The sequence below is a fragment of the Drosophila ficusphila genome, unplaced genomic scaffold, assembly GCF_018152265.1.
Source record: "Drosophila ficusphila isolate 14025-0441.05 unplaced genomic scaffold, ASM1815226v1 contig_286, whole genome shotgun sequence".
NCBI classification, from domain to species: domain Eukaryota; kingdom Metazoa; phylum Arthropoda; class Insecta; order Diptera; family Drosophilidae; genus Drosophila; species Drosophila ficusphila.
Genome location: NW_025064189.1, coordinates 525,433 through 546,520, shown reverse-complemented (window position 1 = coordinate 546,520; position 21,088 = coordinate 525,433). Strand labels below are relative to the sequence as shown.

At 39.7% G+C, this 21,088-nt stretch overlaps 1 protein-coding gene across 1 annotated transcript; it reads right to left on the bottom strand.

The window, feature by feature from the left end:
* Positions 1 to 3,942: 3,942 nt before the first annotated feature.
* LOC108087567 (sericin 1) lies at positions 3,943 to 20,501 on the bottom strand. The gene is made up of 4 exons (XM_017184995.2): positions 18,687 to 20,501; positions 16,696 to 16,881; positions 10,726 to 10,922; positions 3,943 to 4,784 (listed from the first exon to the last, which is right to left on the bottom strand). Exons 1-4 carry the CDS (start codon positions 19,618 to 19,620, stop codon positions 4,554 to 4,556), a joined length of 1,548 nt encoding a protein of 515 aa, XP_017040484.1. The 5' UTR covers positions 19,621 to 20,501; the 3' UTR covers positions 3,943 to 4,553.
* Positions 20,502 to 21,088: the final 587 nt, after the last annotated feature.

Sequence of the window (21,088 nt, the reverse complement as noted above, 5' to 3'; positions counted from 1 at the left end):
AAAAAGCTGCACAAGTTAGTTGTGGTCCTCGTACTACAATTACTTCACTGTAATTAATTTCCAAAGAAAAAATCTGTTATGAATTTAAATTAACAATAAAAAAACTACATATATACTGATGTAAGTTCAATAGCAACTTGATGACATTCAACACAATAAGACCGATCTTTAACAATTTAAATTTTTAATACACGACCTTGAGCTTCCAACAACTGTAAAGTATGGCTATTATTTAAAGGACTAAAACTAATAAAACAGCCTTAATCGAATTTATACATAAATATTTGTGCATATAAAAATCGAGACTGCAATCAATTTTTCAACAGCGATTTCTTTATTCAAGTTTAATGGACTTATGATAATTTGAATATAGCTTTATACTTATATAATTTATATATAGCATAGTGCTTGAAATAACGTTTATATTCTTAAAGATCTTGAGTCTTGTGCAAACTCACCTTTCCCAACTTAAAAACTGTTCTAAGCTTATCCATCTTTTAATTCACCCTCATCCCTTTTCTCCGGCCGTATCCCTATTTATATAAATGGATTGCCCCTACAATGATCATTAAAAACGCATACTCTGACATTGTTTTGCTATAAACATAAACAATAATTCAATTCGCTCTGGCGGCAGCAACAACAAGGACGACACAGGGATAAGGACAAAAACAAAGCGAAAAACACGGCATAATCAATGTCGATGTCTGCCTACAAGGACTTCCACACAGAAACACCCACTCGTGGATACGGATACAAATACGGCCACATCGTACATTACCCACTCGGAGATAGAGAGACATACCCCGGAAAATAGACAGGATATAGGGGGAGCAGAAGGAATAGCGCTCGTATATCAGCATTGGAATCCACCCGGCAAAACCCCAGCAACGAAAACAATTTGGTAAGTTTTCGAAAATTTGGCAAGTGCGAGCGAGACGGAGCACTTCTAATCCGGCGCGCAGGACCAAATAATCGCCTCCTCTCGCTTTCACTCCCACCAGTTCCATGGCTATATGGCTCTGGTTTTCGGTGGAGTCCATGTACAAAGCTTAGAAATAGACAGACAATAAAAGCTTCATGAAGCGACATTGCCGACGCCATCATTTCAGTGGAGTGTGCAAGCGAGAGGGCACGATTGGTTGGAATGTGGGTGCGACAGAGACCGAGCAGTCCATGAAGTTTCTGTTGATTTTTATCATTTATCGATTTCGAATTTGTGTCGAGGGACAATTTAGTGGCCCCATGTCCCGTTCCCAATGTGTCTATGTTTTGTTGGCCATTCTCTCCACTCCACGGACATTCATGAGGTGTCGTCCCGAAATCCAAAAGGGGTGAAACGCTGGGGGGAGGACATTTTGATGGCCGACTCCAAAACTCCGGCCTGTCATTGTCAGGCTAAAACTGCTGCCGACTGCTGGGGAGTACATTTCTGGCCAGCAATCCTGCCGAGGTCCCCTTGTTCTCGTGCTATTTATGGCCAGCACACATACTCGAATACCAGCTCGTCCTCGTAATTCTCCCGGCACTCTCTTTTCGAGTGGGCGGGGCTCCGACTCCCTATTCTATCGATTTTCGGGGAGTGCTCCTTAAAGGGTGCCGTTCAACTTTGTTGAAGGTTGTACGAAACTTCAAGGAGACGTTGCTGTTATTACTTGAGATTGTTTTCCAAAGGGAACATTGTTCCCTTTTATAATAATAAAAACTTTATTTGTAAAAAACCAAGTTACTTGTAAAATAAAAAATGTATTTTCTGATAAGTTAGCCATCGTAGGTATTCATATTTCGTAGATTATGTATTTCACTTCCATATATTGTAGTTACACTCACCATGGAATAACGACAACAAAGTAACAATCCACTTAAGTCGCACTAAAACCTGAACCAGATCAACATTTAAGCCGTTTAAGTGTATGATTTTTAAGATCTCTAATCTTATGCAATACCAATACTGCTTAGCATTCTCCTGGTGGCCGAAAACAATAAGGCAATTAATCAAATTATATATTTGACATGCCGGGAACACAAACAAACCGAATTGGCAAGCCCCGTTTCGAAGTCAGTTTGCAATATTTCAGCGAGCAGATTAACAGGCCTGAGGTCCTAAGACAAATTGTCCACCAGGGACACGTTTGCACACAGGAACAGTTTATTGTTTGCTTTTTTTTTTTGCCAAAATTCTATTAACCTCAGCGTCAATAAGCGGCTTAGATGGGATTTACCTGAAACCGATCCGATCCGAAACCCAGAGAGAACCAAAAAGGAGCACGTTCGGTTTTCTGTGGAGAACGCCTGCGCAGCTGGCGAAAAAGTAAACCTCATTCGAAATGGCAAATTCAAAGGCAATTCACACTCGTTCGTCAATTGCCAGAAATTGACTTTGGGCGCGTACTTGGACAAAGGTGAAAATACTGGAGAAAATATCTCCGGAACTGTGCGGAAGTTCATCCGATTGCCTTTTATGTGATGGAAAACGTGCCAAGTTCAATGGATTCGATGAGTTGGCAGATCTCATAGAGTATATATAGTTTACCGGCCATTCTTTAAGTATTTGATGTACGATCCTAAGACTCCTCCATGAATATCACGTAATACGGCGGCTGTTTGCTGTGCTGTGCCGCTAATGGCTCGTCTAGGTAATTATCGCCGGTATGCTAATGGCGTTTTGAACGCTCAGCGGACCCGCCTCCCCCAAAAAGAGTTACCGATTCCGATATTGTTTGCCATTGCACTCGCTGTTAAAGCATGATTAATGTGGGTGCCCCATTAGACGCGAGTCAACAATGGCAGTTCGGTAGTTGCAACAGTCAGTGCCCGGAGTCATTAGCCAGTCGAAGTTCAATGAGTCCGCGGATAATGTCTAGATGGGCCATGATTTCGATTCATGAGAGTCGTTTGTGGAGGAGTGAAGTCTCTTTTTAGTCTCTGGGAAAAGACTCTCCTTTGTAATCGGGGATTGAGTCAAAAAACGTTGAGCTTTTCAAGAAATCAGGGAATTTTAAATAACCTTTTTTGAATTGATAAACCGTAAGTACAATATTGATATATCTAAAAATAAATGAAATGAATCAATTATAAGTTTAGTTTAGATTTAGAGCCTTACAGGCTTTAGAGCTTTAAAAAGAAATTATTACATGAAAATGATTTCCCTTTTTGAAATTATATACCTTTTTAATTCTCCCTCATATTTTTCCAATTACATTTTCCACTCATTACTCACGCTTCCATCTCCAGTTTCCATTATTCAACTATCTACTTGTTGCATTCAGACTCTTGCCCCATTCATACCACCTTGGAGGGCATTCATAATTTAATGATATTTATTGTTATTGGCCAAAACCCCCGACTTCATCTCGCTGCAACCTGCTTTTCGACTCCATTCATGGCCTGTCCAATGTTTTCTACTCATATGCTCGCCTGATTGACAGTTAATCAATCTTTCGGTTTTAGTTTGATTCTTTTCACACATTCCCTTATTCTTGGGTGACGTTTTCGCCCTCTCCTTTCGGCCAACCATTCATTTGTCCGCACCTTGTTGGCCAGAAATACTTTCGAGTTAATCCTTTTGACTTTGTCCGCTTGACGGATTGTCGTTTGACTGACTGACTGACTGACCGGATTGACTGCAGGCGAGGATTGTCTAAAGCAGATTTCCGGTCTGTAATTGTTATGAGTTTTAAGCCATGGGAATCACTGCTTAATTCCCTTGTAGGTGTTGGCTGATCGGATTTGGTCGTATAGTTCTCAGAGAATTCTTGTACTCTCTCCGATTTAAAGAATTTAGTTATTATATAGGTATAAACCAGCTCTGCACTTTTCGTTTTACAGGTATAATCAATTATTTTATTTCCATTTTTCCTCACATAAAATAAGTAAAAAATGTAGTTTTTATATTTTCCTTGCAATTTATTTTTTATCAATTTGAAATAATTAAAATTACAATTTAATTTAAATACATTTTACATATAATTTACCGCAATAGTTAATCATCATGTGTTGCGTCTGTATCATCATCAATATTGTGAATATTGTTGCGCAATCTCAGTTAGCATAGTTAATCGTTAATATTTTATATATATATTTTAATTTGTATGAACTAAGGTCGGTTCTAATGCACGAAATTACATTAAAGTTAGGGATTAGAAACTAAACATACAGTATGTAATAAATTCAGTTTAATTTTTGTGCCAGTGCCTCAACTCCTTTCGACCTTCCTACCAATTAGCGACGTTAATTAAGCTTCATGTTAAATGTATTTTTAGAAAATTAACATAAATATTTACACACCTAATGAACAGAGTTGGGAATTAAGTCAGAGAGTTAGACGGGAAAAATGAAGTCTTCAGAAGACGGTAAAGTGGCAAAACCTTAAAACTTGAACCCAAATCATTTAGCTGAAATCGTTTCTAGCTGCGGCTGCATTTTCTTTTTTTTTGTGTAGCTGCTTATGCTGGGCTTTCTAGCTAATTAGCTGGCGCATTGAAATTTATCCTAAGTGTATTCCATTCCATTTCATTGCGAGTCCATGTCCTTGCATAGTTTGTAAATTCGTTTTAATGACGATAATTATCCTGCTGCTGTTGCGAGGACCCGGAGCTGTTGCTGCGACATCTTTTGTTCTGCGCGGGGGACTCGCCCATATCGAGACTTTCGTTATCGCTGTCCATGGTCTCGCTGCAATCGCCATCGTTATCGCCACCAATGTCGTCCTGTTTCCTTTTGGCCGTGGCCATTTCCGCCGCATGTCGCTTGCGCCATTTGGTGCGACGATTCTGGAACCAGACCTGCAAATAACCCAAAAGAAATACACTTTAGTGCCGGCTCTCAAGTTTTAAATCGAAAGTTCCCGCTGCATGTGTAATTAGGCGAGTCACATTGTCAAAGTCATTAAGTTGTCCGAAGGGACGGAGCGGCAGAAAAGGCCCAGCAACAGCCCATAAGTCGCATCATCAACGCCGGTTAACCCTCAATTAAGACAATATTAAGCCCTGGCCAGCCAAATGGCGAAATGTTGCTACCCGGCAGCAACAGCAACAGCAGCAGCAGCAGCAGCAACAGCACGGGAGCAACATCAACGGAATGGAAGCAACAACAATAGCAACTGTTTCAGCGGCAAAAACTATGCACAAAACCATGACTAACGTCTTTGGCTGCGCTTCATTTTGCCGGCCTCGTTTGGCTCGCTCTGTGGCAACATATGTTGGCCAAAGACCTCCTCGCGACCCACTCCACCACCGCCCATGGCTGTTTTAAAAGGGGGATTCACCACCCGAGTCCCAGGCACGTTTTTCAGCTTCCCATGGCAATGGGTTGCCTCAAAATCGGCATAATTTCTACATTTGCCTGATGATGGAGCAGATTTTTGGTAGCTCTCTGCAGTTAGAATCATTAACAAAGCGTATAAATGGGCACTTGATGTTGAGATTCTGTTTCGAAAGATATTTCGAAAGAGATTTTCAAAACGGGATAGACATCAATTTAAGGAAAGTTTTAAGCTGTAGAAAAAACTATATTCTTATTACATATTGATGTATTATTTATTCCAAATTTTTATATTTCTAAATAAAATTTATTACAACTGAACTATTTTTGGTGTTTAAGATAAAATAGCAAACTAAGATTGATTTTATAATTTCAATTAATTTATAATGGTTTGTGTTATATCCCTGATATTCCATTACATTTTTGGGAACTTGAAAACCTACTCCGTTTATTTCCCTTACTTCCTATCGAGAGATCAACTTAATTACCTATCCCAGACTGTCATAACCATTTCTGTTAAACATTTTCCCCACACCCACGACAAAATCAACGCTGGCCCAACAACCCAAAGGTGCAATTAAACCAGATACAGCATAATTTACAACTTCATTTGCACATTTGTGTAATTATTATTTGCAACATTATGCGAAATAAAAACACAATTAATATTTTCCGTGTGTTACAAGCCGCAGTGGAGAGCACAGAGACAGACATTCACAGTCTTGGCTTTCGGAAAAACAACAGACAGCCAACGGCAGAAGCAACAACAACAACATTAGTTGGCATCATTAAGGCTGCTTTTCATGGTCATTATTTTTTGGTAACATCTGTGTCCATGTTGTTACGGGATTTGCCACTGAGCCATGGGCAAAAAGGAAAATTGAGCTTGGGGCAAGTGACTGGCTTCCCGGAATTTTCCTTTCTCCCATCCTCGATTTTCCACTTCTCCTTTTCCCATTTTGTCGTCATCATAACGATGGGGTATGCGTCATCTAGCACCCACTAAAGCATTGTTGATGTTGCAATGACAGCAGATTGCTGACTCTTAAAGGAATATTCAAGGTTTGAATAGTCGAAATACATTTGAGTTGAACTACATTGTATACTTAATTTTAGCAGATATTGAATAGTAAATATTTGTAATATTTTTTCCTTATCTTAATCATGTTAAGATTATTTCTTTACTGTTCTTGAAAACTTGTTTTATTTAGGATGTGTAGTTTCCTTTCCTTTTATTTCGATTCCCTGGACACACTTTAATCTTTTAGTGAAAATTCACAACTCTTTGCAACACTTTTATGACCACAATATCGAACATTAGCTGAGAACTTAGAAGCCGCCTTGACGAGCACAGACAGATAGCCAAATGGCTGATGGCAGAGAAGATGGTCAAGGGAGCCGAAGAATTTATGACAGCCAACATGTCAAAGTCAATCAAATATTGTGGCAATCAATTTGACTTGGTCACGTTACGCTTCGATTTCGAATTGGGATTTATTTATTGCAGCAGGAGCATCGGCAGCAGCACCTTGGAAAAGGAAACAACAAAAACCATGCACAACCCTCAAAACAAACCGAAAAAACGTTATAAAACATATTCCATTTTGGCACCGCAGCGGGAGTCCTTGTTTCCTGGGCCATCAGTCAGGTGGGCCCTCAGATAAGGATAAAAAGTGTTATGTAAATTTCGTAGGAACGGACGGGATGTCAAAACCGAAAACCTTCAGTGTGTGGTGCCCTCAAAGCGAAATATATGACTCTTTGGGCAAATTGGAAATTTATTTGTTTACGCGTCCTGTGCGGGGGATACTTAAAAGTCATGAAAATTTACAACATGGCTGTGCACACATCGATACTGGCCAATACTGTTGCCCTTTTGGTAACATCGACATCTGACAAGTTGGCTCCTACCTCGCTTACCTTTTTATTTTCTCCTATTGGTCGAGGGAATTTTTTATTTATTTATTTTAGCCAGCGAGTATGTGTGTGTTTTGAAGTTCTGGCTCGTAAATTTCCGAATCTGTATAGCTGGCTCGCCCTCGCTCTTTATATGGGATCGCTTTCCGTATTTATGTGAGTTTGTGATTTATTTGATTTTGTATTTCGTAGCCATAAACTTGAAGCCAACCGAGGGTTTGAGTCATAAAAATGCATTTGGTTTTTTGGGTTTTTTTCTTGCTGGTATTTCACTAATTGTCCATCAGCCCTAGAAATCGTCTTCAGCGCTTATGTAAATTCCTGGTCAAACCCATTCATTAACACACAATCAAATCCATTAGTCGCTCACAATAGAATTCTTCCTCATCACCGAAAAAAAATCAATTAGACATTATTCCCCATTTCTGTCATAAGTTTTTATGAACCAGTCCCATTGTCAGCTGGTTGGCCTGTCAGTTTTCGTCAGTTGGCCATTGTCATTGCCAAACTGTCACTTCTGACAGTCGCCTCGAATTGGATTTGGTCTATAAGCTTTCATTATTCGGATGCTAATTATGTGGCCCGATCTTTGTCTCATCAAAGTAACAGATCATAAAAAGACATTTTAGCCATAATAAAATATTGTTTTCATCTACTGCCAATGGCACTTAGGTAAAATTCCAGAATTGTGTTTTTATGGTACCTGAATATTAAATCATTCTCAATATAGGTGTGCTAAAAGCTTTGTATAGATTTAAAGTGTTTATTTGACAAAGTTTTTAATTTCTTTATAATTTTTTTAAGAGGGTAATTTAGTTCTTAAAATCTTTTTTATCTCTTTAGCTACACACAAAAGGTTTTAACAATCATATAATACTATTCCAGTTTGAGAACATATATAATTGTGTAAATTTAATTTTCAAAATATCTCACTCTGTTAATAATGTTAAAATAGAATTAATCAAATCAAAATTTGTCATACTAAATTACCCCACAATTGCTCAACCCCATTTAATTTATTCCCCAAATTATCTTTTGCTTTAAGCCAATTACATCAAATGGCAGCTCCTCCTTTGCGTGTTTATCGTGCTCTCTGCCATTATTTCTATCCACCTACTATTTGCAAAACAATCCCAAGCAAAGTGTTTACATACATTGACTGAACAATCAGGACCCGAAATGCCATTACATTTATGCAAAACAACAGAGAAGAGCGGGCAAAAATCACGAAAAAGCTATAACAACAAAACATGCAATAATTTTATTGCCCGGAGTGGACCTCCTAACTATGACCCCACACATGGACTGTCATTAATAATGGCCACAGACGCTATAATTCACCGCGAGGGGGAAAAAGGGGGCAGAGGGGGCGTGGCAGCGGAGGTCTCCCACTCATAAGAGCGTACAAAATGGCGACCATTTGCATTAAATGATTGCTAAAACGAAGGACGAAAGGAGTTTCCGTCCCTCTTTCGCCGTCTGTGTCCAAAAACGGTTTTAATTATGATAACAGCGCAATTATTCTTGTCAAGATCATTTGACCAACCACCCACTTTCATACACATGCACTGTGAGAAAATGCTTGAGATTCTATTTATAAAATATCTTTGATTCTTAGATACAAAATTTCTCAGTTAGTTACACCAAGAAAATAATTTAATTTTTTTAAATGCCAATTTATTGACTTAATCTTTTGCACTTATAGGTACATTTAATTGAGGAGAATTCTAGTTTAGTTCTATAATTATTTTATATTTAGTTTTCAACTAAAAAAGAAATAAATTCATTTAATTTAAAAAAAAAATTTCACCTATTTAGTTTTAGACCTTCTTTTTAGAACCCTTTGATTTTGAACAGTGTACGGACCACTTTGCATTTTGTCTGTCTGTCATAATTTGCTTGGTTTTTGGGGGCGGCTGTTGTCCAGTTGCAGGCTTTTTGTTTGTCAATTTGCATACTATCATCGTCATGGCTGTTTTTCATCTGGCTCTGGCTAAAATACACACACACACCCCCGCACACACACACTGGCACACATGCACGCACACTAATTGAATATGTATGAAGCTGGCAGGATGCCCATGGATGTCGTTGTCGTTGTCGTCCCTTCTGCATTTCGTGCCATCCCGGGTCCAGAATTTAATTTACACTCACCCAAAAGTCATGCAGTCATTTGGCATGTCTATCAGAGAGACGAGTTGAGACAGCGAGGAGAAAGCTGGGGGGGAAATGTGGGGGAAATTCGGGAGCCGGATTCAACCCGAAATCCTGCAGTTTCCATTCATCTCCCTGTCCATTTGTACTCGTCATCAGCGCATTCCCATGCCCTCCACTGCCCCTTCGTCCTGTTTAGTCCTTAGCACAAAATGACGCATATTTAGCTGCAGCTCAGCCATCAATCCTGAATGTTCATCTATCTATCTCTATCTCTGTTCTCCCTCGCTCTCTCTCTATCTCTGTCTCTGTCTGCCCTGTGCCTCATTCTTTGGCAATTAATCATTTTTCCTCATCATAAACGTGATTTCTTTTCCACTCCTGATTGTGCTCAGTTGTGTGGCGAGAAAAGGTTTTCCCTTTGGGTGGAGAAATGGGTGGAAGGGGTTTTTCAGAGGGATTCTGTCGCCTAAATGAGGCAATCATGTCCTTCTAATCACGATATCCGATGGGGAATATCTAGCTACAGAGTAATTGTTTGGTAGATGGAGAGTTATTTAAGTTACATTTTTGAAAAGCACTAAACGTATTTGCCATAAAAATGATTGCTTAAAAACGTCTTTTAAATTATACTAAAATATATTAAAGTATTTTTATTTCAAGAAATGACTTCAACATTTTGATTTAAAATGATTGTGAAACCCCTTAAGTAAAAAATTTTGAAATGTTTCCCTGTAACTCTTTCCTCACTAACCAAATTAAACACGCCGCAAGCCAATTAACTTCTCCCGGCTTACAACTAATTCAAGAATTACAAGGAACTGAACTTGGATACACATCCGCGTCGAAGGATTCCAAATCCCGGGCGACACACGCGGCAAAACCACGGACCATCGACCATGACACGTGCGTTTTCCCGGTTCGGATTACAGCGAAAGTTGATGACAACAAATTTGACGACACAAAGGATTTATTTGTTGATAACATTTCCTTCTTTTTGTGTGCGAGTGGGAAAAAAGGAACTTTAAAATGGTGTTTCATGGGCGGTTCAAGGGAGGAAAACACATTGCACTAAGCCTTTAGGACGAGGTCCTTGGGGAATGGGGACCATTGAGACCCATTGGCGCCATTTTGTGTTTCGGGGTAAGGCCGAAAAATCCACGAGATTTGCCTTTCAATAAAAATGCAAATTTGTCAGAAAAGTCAGGGCCAAAACAAGCGGAGTTCTGCTTACTCCTGTCTACCTTTTTGCGAAGTAAGTATCTTTTTTTTTGGTTTGGGTTTCGGGTTGATTGCCTCATCCGCCATTTTTATGGGTTTTTAATTTGCATTTGCCAAAGGCTTGAGTCCCGGTTTTTGGAGGGTTGTTGTTTTGAGTTCATATTTGCTTACCTTAACCTGCGACTCGGACATTCCCAAGGCATACGCCAACTTGGCTCGCTCTGGTCCTGCCAGATATTTGGTTTGCTCGAATGTCTTCTCCAGGGCGAAGATCTGCTGACCACTGAATGTTGGGCGGGTGTGTTTCTTCTTGCCATCCTTGTCGTTCGAGGGGTGATGCTGATGCGATTGAGATAGATTGGCGGACACTGAAATGGAAATAATAAATTATAGTAATTTTAAAATGATTTTTTATTTTAATTTAAATATAAATAAAATAATATAAATAACCCGATCTCACATCAAAATGGAAATTGATTTCCTAACATGTATAACAACAATTAGTTGTACTTAAATTCTTTTCATAACCAATTTAGTTTCGGTCACGAAAATTGTATACTAAAACAGTTTTCCTTTGCCTTATATATTTATACAGCATTAAAACTTTTCGAATTTTGTCAATTTGAACACTTTGAGTACCTTGTTTACAAGCATTTCTCAAAAATTATACTTTCGTCCCCCTTAAAATTATTTTAATGAATTGTTAAATAATGTCGCCGTAAGGATGTGGACAAAGTTGCTTATAGCGCATTGTGGGGTGGTTGGAAAACGGTTTCCTAGTTGCGGCGGAAAACTTTTATGACATTTATTAATTGTTTACGAGGCGACAGCTGCTAATTTGAGAAGAAACTTTTGGGTCACAGGCACTTTAAAAGGTGTTTAGGGGTTGTCAACTAAAATTAGATGATTTTAGAGAACTTTTAAAATAAATATAATAATTATATACAACAGTTTTAGTATTTAGAATTGCAAAATATTTAATATTTTATCCTAACTATCAGAAAATAAAGAAACGGTTTTCAAAAAATTTTGTTCATGACTAATATTATTTCAGTACCGAATAATAATTGCACACTAATTACAATTTGGCTACAACATTAATGTAAGAAATGTCCGACTGAAAAAATCGCTATACACACGTTTGCCCAATTAACAAACCGAAATTGACCACAGCAATTTATGGTGCAAGGAGGAGGAAAACTTTTCCGTCGAGGGTCGTCGGAGCCTTCATTAAAATCAATTAGCAAAAGCGACGACGACGACAGCCAGAGGCCAATAAAAGCGAGCCAAGTGGTCCAAAAACAGACCGCCCATCCGCTAGCCACGCCCCCACTCCAAAAGGGGCGTTGTCACGGTCGTGGGCGGGGGGCATGGTGGGATTGACAGGGGGCTACGTGCCCTGTTGGCTCGTAAAGTCAGTCAAGTGGACACAGAGGGTGGTCATAAAATTAAACGGTAGCTGTGGGATTGGGAAAAAGGAGCGGGTGGCGGTGGTGGTTTTGGTGGTGGGTTGTGTGTGTGTGTGTGCTTTCAATTAATGTCACCCCATTATTAAATGATCCCTAATTATGTGAAATGATTTAACTAAATATGCACAACGCAGAACCCAAAAGGGGACAGCGGTTGGAATGGGAAATGAGGTTTGGCAAAAGGTAAAGCCACAGACAGCCGTTGTCCTCGCAAAAGGGTGGTACATTCCAACTCCTTTTTTCATCCTGCATTGGCCTGAAACTTTGTGTCCCTTTATGATACTTTGGTGCCATTTGCGCAGAATTATTAATTTAAATTGTTATTTCTAACAGCTTTCATATAGATAAGGATATTTTTTATTTGGGTTGAATCCTGCACGATGATATAAAAGTATATAAATGAGAGGATGTGAGTTTCGGTGAGGGAAGGGATTCTAATTAAACGGCATGCGTTAAAGTTATCAAAGAATTAAATCTAAAATAAAAATGTTGAATACTGTGAGTAGGGGAAAAAGGGATTTCCTATGGAGTTTTAAAGAAAAATCACATTTATTTAACCAAATTTAAAAAGGAGTTTAATGTTAAAAGCTTCGTTTTGTTTTTTTAGTTTATAAAAAACTCCATAAACTTGTATTTATCTTGAACAGAGTTCAATTGTCACTCTGTCCCACTTTGGATCGTTCGAATTATAAAAACAAACTGCGCTCCCGAATAAAACTGTGTGAGGCATTAAATTTATATGCTTTTGTTCTATTCTTTTTTTTGTTTTTCGCAGACAATTCTGAAGCTTAACAGGACTTGTCAATAAAGGGGGATAGGATGTTCGAGGGTAGCTCCCGCGGACTTTCGCTTTGGAGGGGGGTTCCCAAATGTAACAAGCGTAATCCCTTGCAAGAAAAATTGTAGCAGTGATAATTTTTTTACTCTCTTTCGATATAGCTATCTCGCTTGCCCCCCGTCAGCTGTCTCTTTCGCACTTCAAGGAGTGCGCGGCGGTTGGCAGCTGCGTCCTGCAAGGACCCTCATAAATAACCGACAAATATGAAGCGTTTATTTGCTCATGTCACGGCCCTCAAACGCAATGCAATGAAATGGAAATGGCATCGGGCCATTGGATCGTCCACCACCCCTGCCCCCTTTTTATGTCCCCTCAGCACGCCCCTGTGTCCTTCGTCCTGAGGCAGCGGCAGTTGTCTATAATCGCATAAGTCACCCTGTTGGCATCGCTGCATTTGCACTTTTTCCTCCCAACACTTGAATTCGATTCCTCTCCTCTATAACTTTTCTTTTTTACTTTTTCTACTGCCAATATTTTTTATGGCATTAATATTTTCGGTCATTGTTTTGGCGGGGCGGCAACCGAAGTCAAGGTGGGCGTGTGCTGTTTTCCGTAAATGTTTCCCTTATTGAAAATATTAAAATGCCATTTATTATCAGGCGTAATAAAAAAGAGGGTTTAAAGATAGAGTGAGCTTAGTGAGACAATCGTTAATACCAAATGTTGATAGACACGGGAGTAGTTTATAAGGTAAATCTGTAAATATTTTGAGTAAAGGAACCATTTCAAAAACATGTTTTGCATATGCAATTCAAATGGAAAATTACTAACTATTCAAACTGATTGTCCTTACATAAAATAATCATCTAAAAGAACTTTTTTATTTCAACTCCTCGCAATCTGAATCATTTCCGACCGCTTCTCACGTTGATATAACAATCTTGTAAAATGTTTATGCCAATCTGGTTGTTGAGCAGTAAACTCCCCGCACACCAGTTGGGGCGGATAATCCGCACCTTTTTATATACCCCAGGTGGGATGGGGATATATATGGATATATGTGGATGGGTGGGATGGTCGGTTGCCTCATTAAGTGCCACTGCGGCCATCCCTGTCTGGTCCTCGTGCCTTGTGCGGTGTTTTATGGCCTGTTTTATGCCCGATTATATGCTTAAAGCACAAGTTTTACAGGGAGCCAAGGGACGGGGGAAAAATTCCGGAGGGGATGACACAGAAAATGCCACTTGAATTTTAATTAAACGCAACAGCTAGACGGGATCGTGTTGTCTCGCTCTGCTGTCTTCATTAAGCTTAATGAATTGTGTCAAACGCAGACTGCGGTTACAGTTGCCGTCCTGCTCTGAATGTAAGATTTTTTCCCTCACGCTCCGTATTTACTTTTTATGCTAAAGTTAATTATTTCATTAGCAGAATGCGGTTACTCGCTTTATCTTAATTTGGCTTATAATGAATAAAGGGTTTAATGGAAGGTGAAGTTTTGACTTGGACTAAAATATTTCAACAGTTGGGACACGGAAAATATTTGTTGAATTCAGCATATAAATAAGTATATATTTTAAATATAAGAGCATTATTTAATGAAACATTGTATTGAGTAAAGCCTTGTGACTAATTTCTCTGACCCACTTAAACTATCTATTTATTACCATATTAATAACTTACCTACCGCATCATGCAACTGAATGATAAGCGAAATTATCCAATAAATTTCCATGCCCACTATCAACCGTTATGTAAACCAACTTAATCCCTTTCAATCATAATAAATAACATTTCGCAATGAACTTGCATAAATTGAAAGCCAATAAATTGCCATTAATGAATTGCCCGGCAAATATTGATAATAAACAATAAAAATAATCACAATGATAACAATAAACAGGTGGGGAAATGCACATCTATGCAAATACAAAAAATAAACCCGGCAATTGAAAGAAATGAAAAAATCCGGGCTTAATCAAAGAGTAAATAATGCCGCCCCAAAGCTAATCAAATGCAATTGCATTATTAATAACAAATAAAATGTGTTGAAAAAGAGGAAAACAAAAAATCGTAGCATGCCTTCCAGGGCAGGAAAACAAATTCAAATGAGGTTGTGTGTGTGTGTGTGTTTTGCGCACACGCACACACCGTCAGCAGGAAAAGCTTTCTCCCTTGTTAACATGACAGCCTACAAGCACATAAACACAAACACATACATATATTTGTTGGGATGCTCCATTTCGGGATAGAAGGAAGAAAAAACTGAATAAAGTAAAACAAACCACCCCCCGCATTTTTGCTAGATAATAATGTGGCAACATATTCTCGCAGCGTCTGTGTCTGCCTTTATCTTCCTATATACATTATATATATACACAGGCAGTCTGCTTTAACATTTTGTTTTCGGCAAACGAAAGTTTTCTCCGTCTGGGCCCACCAGCTGTCGCATCTTCTCAGCCATAAATACGTGTATACGCAGATAAATAAAAAATGGATATAAGGAATGGATCTATGTTTATGTAAATAGGGAAAATATGAGAATGTTCTACGTGGTTAAAGTTAACCAAAACAGAAATGATGTGGAAACAATGAGCCGGAGCAACTGACAATTGAAACATGTTTTTCAAATTCAATTCTATTTTATGACTTGTTGTCTGGGATTCTCAAATACATTAGTATTGATTTTTATCTGGTAAAGTGGAGTTAAAATTGAGGAGTTTACTTTAAGAATTCATTCACATTTTTTAGGGGCTGAAATAGTTAAAAACTTTATTATTTTAACCAGGTGCTTTTCGGATCAGAACTTAACCACGTATCCACTTCAAAAAACATATATTTTTTTGCTGACTTAATCCAGTCTCCTTTTCCTACCCATTCACTTGATCAGTCGCTGCTCTGTTTAGCAAATCAATTAAATCAATATTTGCTTAATGTTGCCCACAGAGCTACCAAAAGCGTGAAAATTCCTCGGCACCTAACGACACACTTCAGAAATCAAATCGAACACAAGACAAACATAAACACAGGGTCTGTGCCACAAATCTCACTCACTCTCTGCCTCTGATCGATCGCCTGAATGCAAGAAAATTGTGAACGATTTCCGACTTTTGGGCCAAGATGCTTTTCTGCAAAGTCATGGCCGCAATTAAAAGGCAAACAGCAGCCGCAGCAGCAGCAACAGCAGCAGTAGCCCAGAGCACTAAATCAAATCAATTGCCAATGCGAACCCGAAGACGATAATGACGAGCGAGAGCAAAGAGAGGGGCCTTTAAACAAATAAACAATTGTGGAGAAAAGGAAAACGAGTTTCGAGCTGGTGGCACATTACTTAATGAGCTTAGCGACGGCTATAAATAGATATAATAATGAAGTAACCAGATCAGAAATCATCTGAAATCAGAAATCGGTTGGCCAGTAAATTAATATTTCATATGTGGTGGGGTGCCATCCCATAACATCATCGCGATCATTATCGACTTTTGTGTGGAGTCATGCCGAAGTGAACCCGCTGATCGTGTCAAAGTGGTTCCTCAACACTTATTAATGAGTCGGACAATGCAACTTGCCCCCGTTGTAAGCCGCATTGGTAATCACTTGAGAAGCCCATCGCCTGATCACCGTGATCATTAGTTGGGCATTCGCTGCGCTTTGTTAGCGGTTCCCCCGATTCACCGATTTCCCCGATTCCACCGATTCCCCCGATTTATTCCAATCGGATTCGAATCCCCGCCCTTTAAACAGGAAGTGGAAATCGTAACGAGGTGTGGCGTGGCTGACAATCGAAACCAAATTACGCGCCCGATTCACCGAGCTCTGATTGCAGCGATCTCTTTGTGGATCACTTGATCAATTGCAAATTAATTATTGTTTGGATATAGTCTTTTCACTTACTCGTATTGGAGAGGCGTTCGCGCCACGCGATGGGATTGGCCACCAGTCCTTGGAGTCCTGGCCAGTACAGGTGCGTGCGGTCCACTATGTGTCCTGCGTGGGTCTTCAATGGCGCCCCCTGGCTTTGCGACAGATACTGGGCCATTCCCGCTGCTGCGGCGGCGATCGAGAAGCGGGGAATGCCAGCTGAAAATTAGCCAACGGGATAAAAAAAGTTAGTAATTAATTTAACAGAAAATTTGGGAAAACTTGTGTAGTCCTAGTATGTATTCTGAATATATAACAATTAAATTTGGATGTTATCCTATAAAATAATTATCTTTAAGTATTATAATAATACTCATCTTCAAGTTAAATATTTTTATTTACTCCGTATAACTTAAAAACAATTTTAAGTACTTTAGAATGATACTTAAAAATGTTCCAGCTTACAACAATCAAACAATCCATTTACACCTTTTGTAAATACCTTAATGATCTAACAAACTGATGTAATAAAATTCTATCTATCACAATTGCCACTATTAGCACGTAGTACTTCATGATCAGTTGAATAATCACTATCAAAATACCCTCCCCATTAACTAATCCGCTCAAAAGTTTATTTCCCCTTCATGAGATATTCGCTCAATTTGTTCTCAGCTGGCCAATTTTTCTGCCCACTCATGCCGAACTCACATACAATACGGAATTTGTTCGAATTAATTAAAGGCCATTAAATAATTTGTCATAAAAAGAATAAGCGACATTTTCGGTGACCGGAACATTTAAAGAGGAAAAAAAGTAAACGAATCAAATCACATAAACGCCCTCGTTAAAAATAATTAAAAATGTTATGGCAAATTGTCAGCACCCTGTCCGCCCCACTCCCCCCTTTCAATCCACTGTCATGTCACACAATTGGTCCACATTTAAGTGAAAAAGTCGAAAAATCAGAGGCAGCGAGGCAGAAAAACAAAAAATCATTTTAGTGAAACGACAACGTCACAGATTTTATCCCCTATACCCATATTGCCCACGTTTTTCGTGTGTCATTTTGATTTAATTACAAACAATTTGACAACTAATTGCTGCAACATTTAACGTTAAAACGCGTATCTCATTACGTTTTGTGGTAATTTTGCAATTGGATATTATAACCAATTGGGGTTTCGTTGAAAACGCTGTGCCCGATATCTAAAATTGCCCTGATTAGGTAAAGGGATCAGGGGGCGTAATGACAAAAAAGGGGGGCTGTGGGTTGGGGAGCGGCCTTTATTGAATCATATGGAATCATGCCAAACCGGATTCGTAAACAAAACAACAATTTCCGTTCGTTTTTGTTTGGTGGGTTGGCTCTTTTATTTTTCTGTTTGCTTTGCGAAACGAGTTTTTGAAGCATTTAAAATATTTCGCGTTTTTTGAGTGTGTGTGTGAGTGTGTGAGTGTTGGTGCATACATAATGTCTATTGATTTGTATTTGATATATATTTTAGCGTTGCATAATGATTTTGTGAATTGAATTGGGGTGTCGGAAAAGTAAGTTGTAGGTGCAAGTTGTTAAGAGGTCTTTAAAAGGCTTTTAAGGTAAGATTTAAAGTTGCTGCAAATTATAGAGTCCCTTTTTAAGCTTATAAAATTATTACATTTTTTATACCTTCCTAAATCAATCAAAAAAATAAATAAATGCTTTCTCGTCTACCTCTTCTTATTATTCTCATCTATTTAAATGTGAATTCTATCATCTTTAATTAAAACCAAATAAAAAGATAGTTTTTCAATTTTTTTAATTAACAGTTCGATTGTATTATGTTTATAAATCATTTCACGTTATCTGATTAAATTTAAAAAATGTATATGAAATTTTTACATTACTACTTCAACGTTGTTAAATTATTAAAAATATTTTGATTTCTATGAATATTATTATATTTTCCGATTTAGTATTTTAAACTACATTTTTCTTTTGTATTATTTTAACTGTTTGCTAATTTTATTGTTCAGTAACTCACCTCCTGTTAAAGCACTTAGGCCCGCCGAAGTGACCGGCGGCGGTTTGGAGAGGATCGTGTCGATGCCGTGCGGATTGGGGGCTCCCTGGCTGTTGGTGTTCGTGGTCGCCGTGGAGGACGACGAGGAGCTGCCACCGGATCCGCGATCGCTGATCAAATGGGAGTTCGGGCTGTGTCCGTAGGACAAACCATTGCCCGATGCGGACGAGCCACCGACTCCTTGTCCCGTCTTCATTTCCGTGGTCATCGAGTGGAGAGCCGCAAGCGGAGGACCGAGAAAACTCAGTGGCAACTTGTGATCCATGGTGTTGTTATTGTTGTGGTGTCCCGGGTTTCCCCCATGGTTGGCATTGTGCAGGGCCAGGGGATTCACGCCATGGTGGTGCTGGAACTTGGCCCGCTGGCTGGTGAGATTCTCGGGACTGTAATCATTTTGCCCCTGCGGCGGTGGACTTGCGGATTCGCTGGTCTGGCACGGATCCTCCGCTCCGCTGCTCCTCTGGCTCAAGGCATACGACTTGGCACTGTCCACACCGGGACTGGAGTTGTGTTCATATCGCGGAGATGGCGAGGAATCGGAATGGAGTCTGGAGGAGGCGGGTGGCGGTGTCGTCGAGGGCGAATCCGAATCCTTTAAACCTCCGCCATGTGCCGCCTTCAGCAACATTAGAGGACTGCTGTTATTATTGTTACTGCTATTATTGTTGTTATTATTGTTGTTGTTGTTGGCATACACCGCCGCTGCAGCCGCTGCACTGTGATAGTCTGCCAACTGTTGTTGGTAATCCGCTGCCGCCATCGCATGGGCATGAACGTCCGCGAATCCGTTGCTCATGGCCGCCGCCAAATGATGACGTTGTGCCGCCGACGGCGGACTTCCCTGTGCGGCAGCCGCGAAGCTGTGGTGTCGCATATACGGATTTATCAGATCCATCTCCGGCGTTTCGTGTCCGTACTCCAAACACTCCGGATGCTGTGGCGGTTGGCGGTAGAAGGCCGGCGGCAGGGCCAAATTGAACGCGGAATTGGCTGAAAGCTGGAAGCTCTGGGCCAACTGCTTGGCCGCCACCTTGGCGTCGGGCGGTGGGGGCGTGGGCGAGGGATTACTGCTCCCACCCGCCGGCGTAATGCTCAGGAATGGACTACCCAGCTTGGGATCGATCTACGGATAATGTTGCACTCGGAGAAGATCGAATCTTACAGATCTTTCTCAGTACTTTTTGTTTTTAGTGATCTATTGGTTAATGTAAGTTTTTGTGTTTTATTTCTTTTTTAGAGATTAGTTCCTTTCAATTTCTAATCTTACACATTTGTGCTTTGATATATCCTTCTTTATTAGGCAAATGCCTTTACAATATACTGAATTTCTGAATTGCGCTTTAAAAATCCAATTAGTCCCAAATCTTTACTCCAAATTTTGAAAATTTCCAAAAAGTTGGTTTATGAAATGTCTTTTTTTTGGGGATCAAGGTGTTGATTTTATTAATTAGAGTTCCGTGGGTTCTTCATTTGAAATGATCAGCACTAAAGGTGTTCTAAGTTAAGCTCCCAACTTAGAAGACATTATAGTTTTTATTCAATGTTTTTTTTTTATTTTTTTATTAAGATCACTGGATCTTTTTCACACACACGAAACCAATTTTGGCCGACTGCGCGAACCGAAAACTATTTTTGTTCAAATCGTTTTTTAGTTTTTAGAAAACCACACTTTGTATCCACCGATTTGAGGCGAGATCAGGTTACTGTTTTTGGTAACTCCGTGGCCGGAAAGTATCGGAGTGAATGAAGACCCGCGCGTGTCCGCTTGTTTAGGCCTACGACTAGCGAATGATTTCGAAATTGACTCGACTGGCCCTCAGTCGCACAATCTCAGTTTCAGCTTCAGTCTTTTGGGCTGGGGGTACGGCTTCAACCCTCCGTATTCCGGATTCCACTCGCAGCATCACCTCTTGCGGGTGCGAGCGAGAGGGCTGGATATGGTCGAGCTGGTCACACACAACGCAATGTCTCTTTCTCGCCCACAAGAGAGTTCCACAATCAGTGTAAACATAAAATGCAGACTGGAACGCAGTGGCATTGGCACAAAACGAATGGGAATTTTATTATGTACATCATTAAAATCAACTATTTCGGATTCGGATTGGAGCCTGGGACTGAAACGGGAACTTATCCTGGTACTGGCAGTGTTCTCCGTCTCGCTCGCACCTTCTTTGTCCGCTTCTGGCCATTGTATTGGTGGGGCTGAGTGCATTTTCATGGCTTTTTCCCAGGGTCTCTGGATTGTGGGTGGCCTTTTGTCGACTGCGAATTCCGTTTATTTGTTTAAAAAGCTATAAATATTGAGAAGGGCTGGGTGCTTTTTTCGTTGGCGTTATTCATTAAAATAATTAAAAATTGCGATG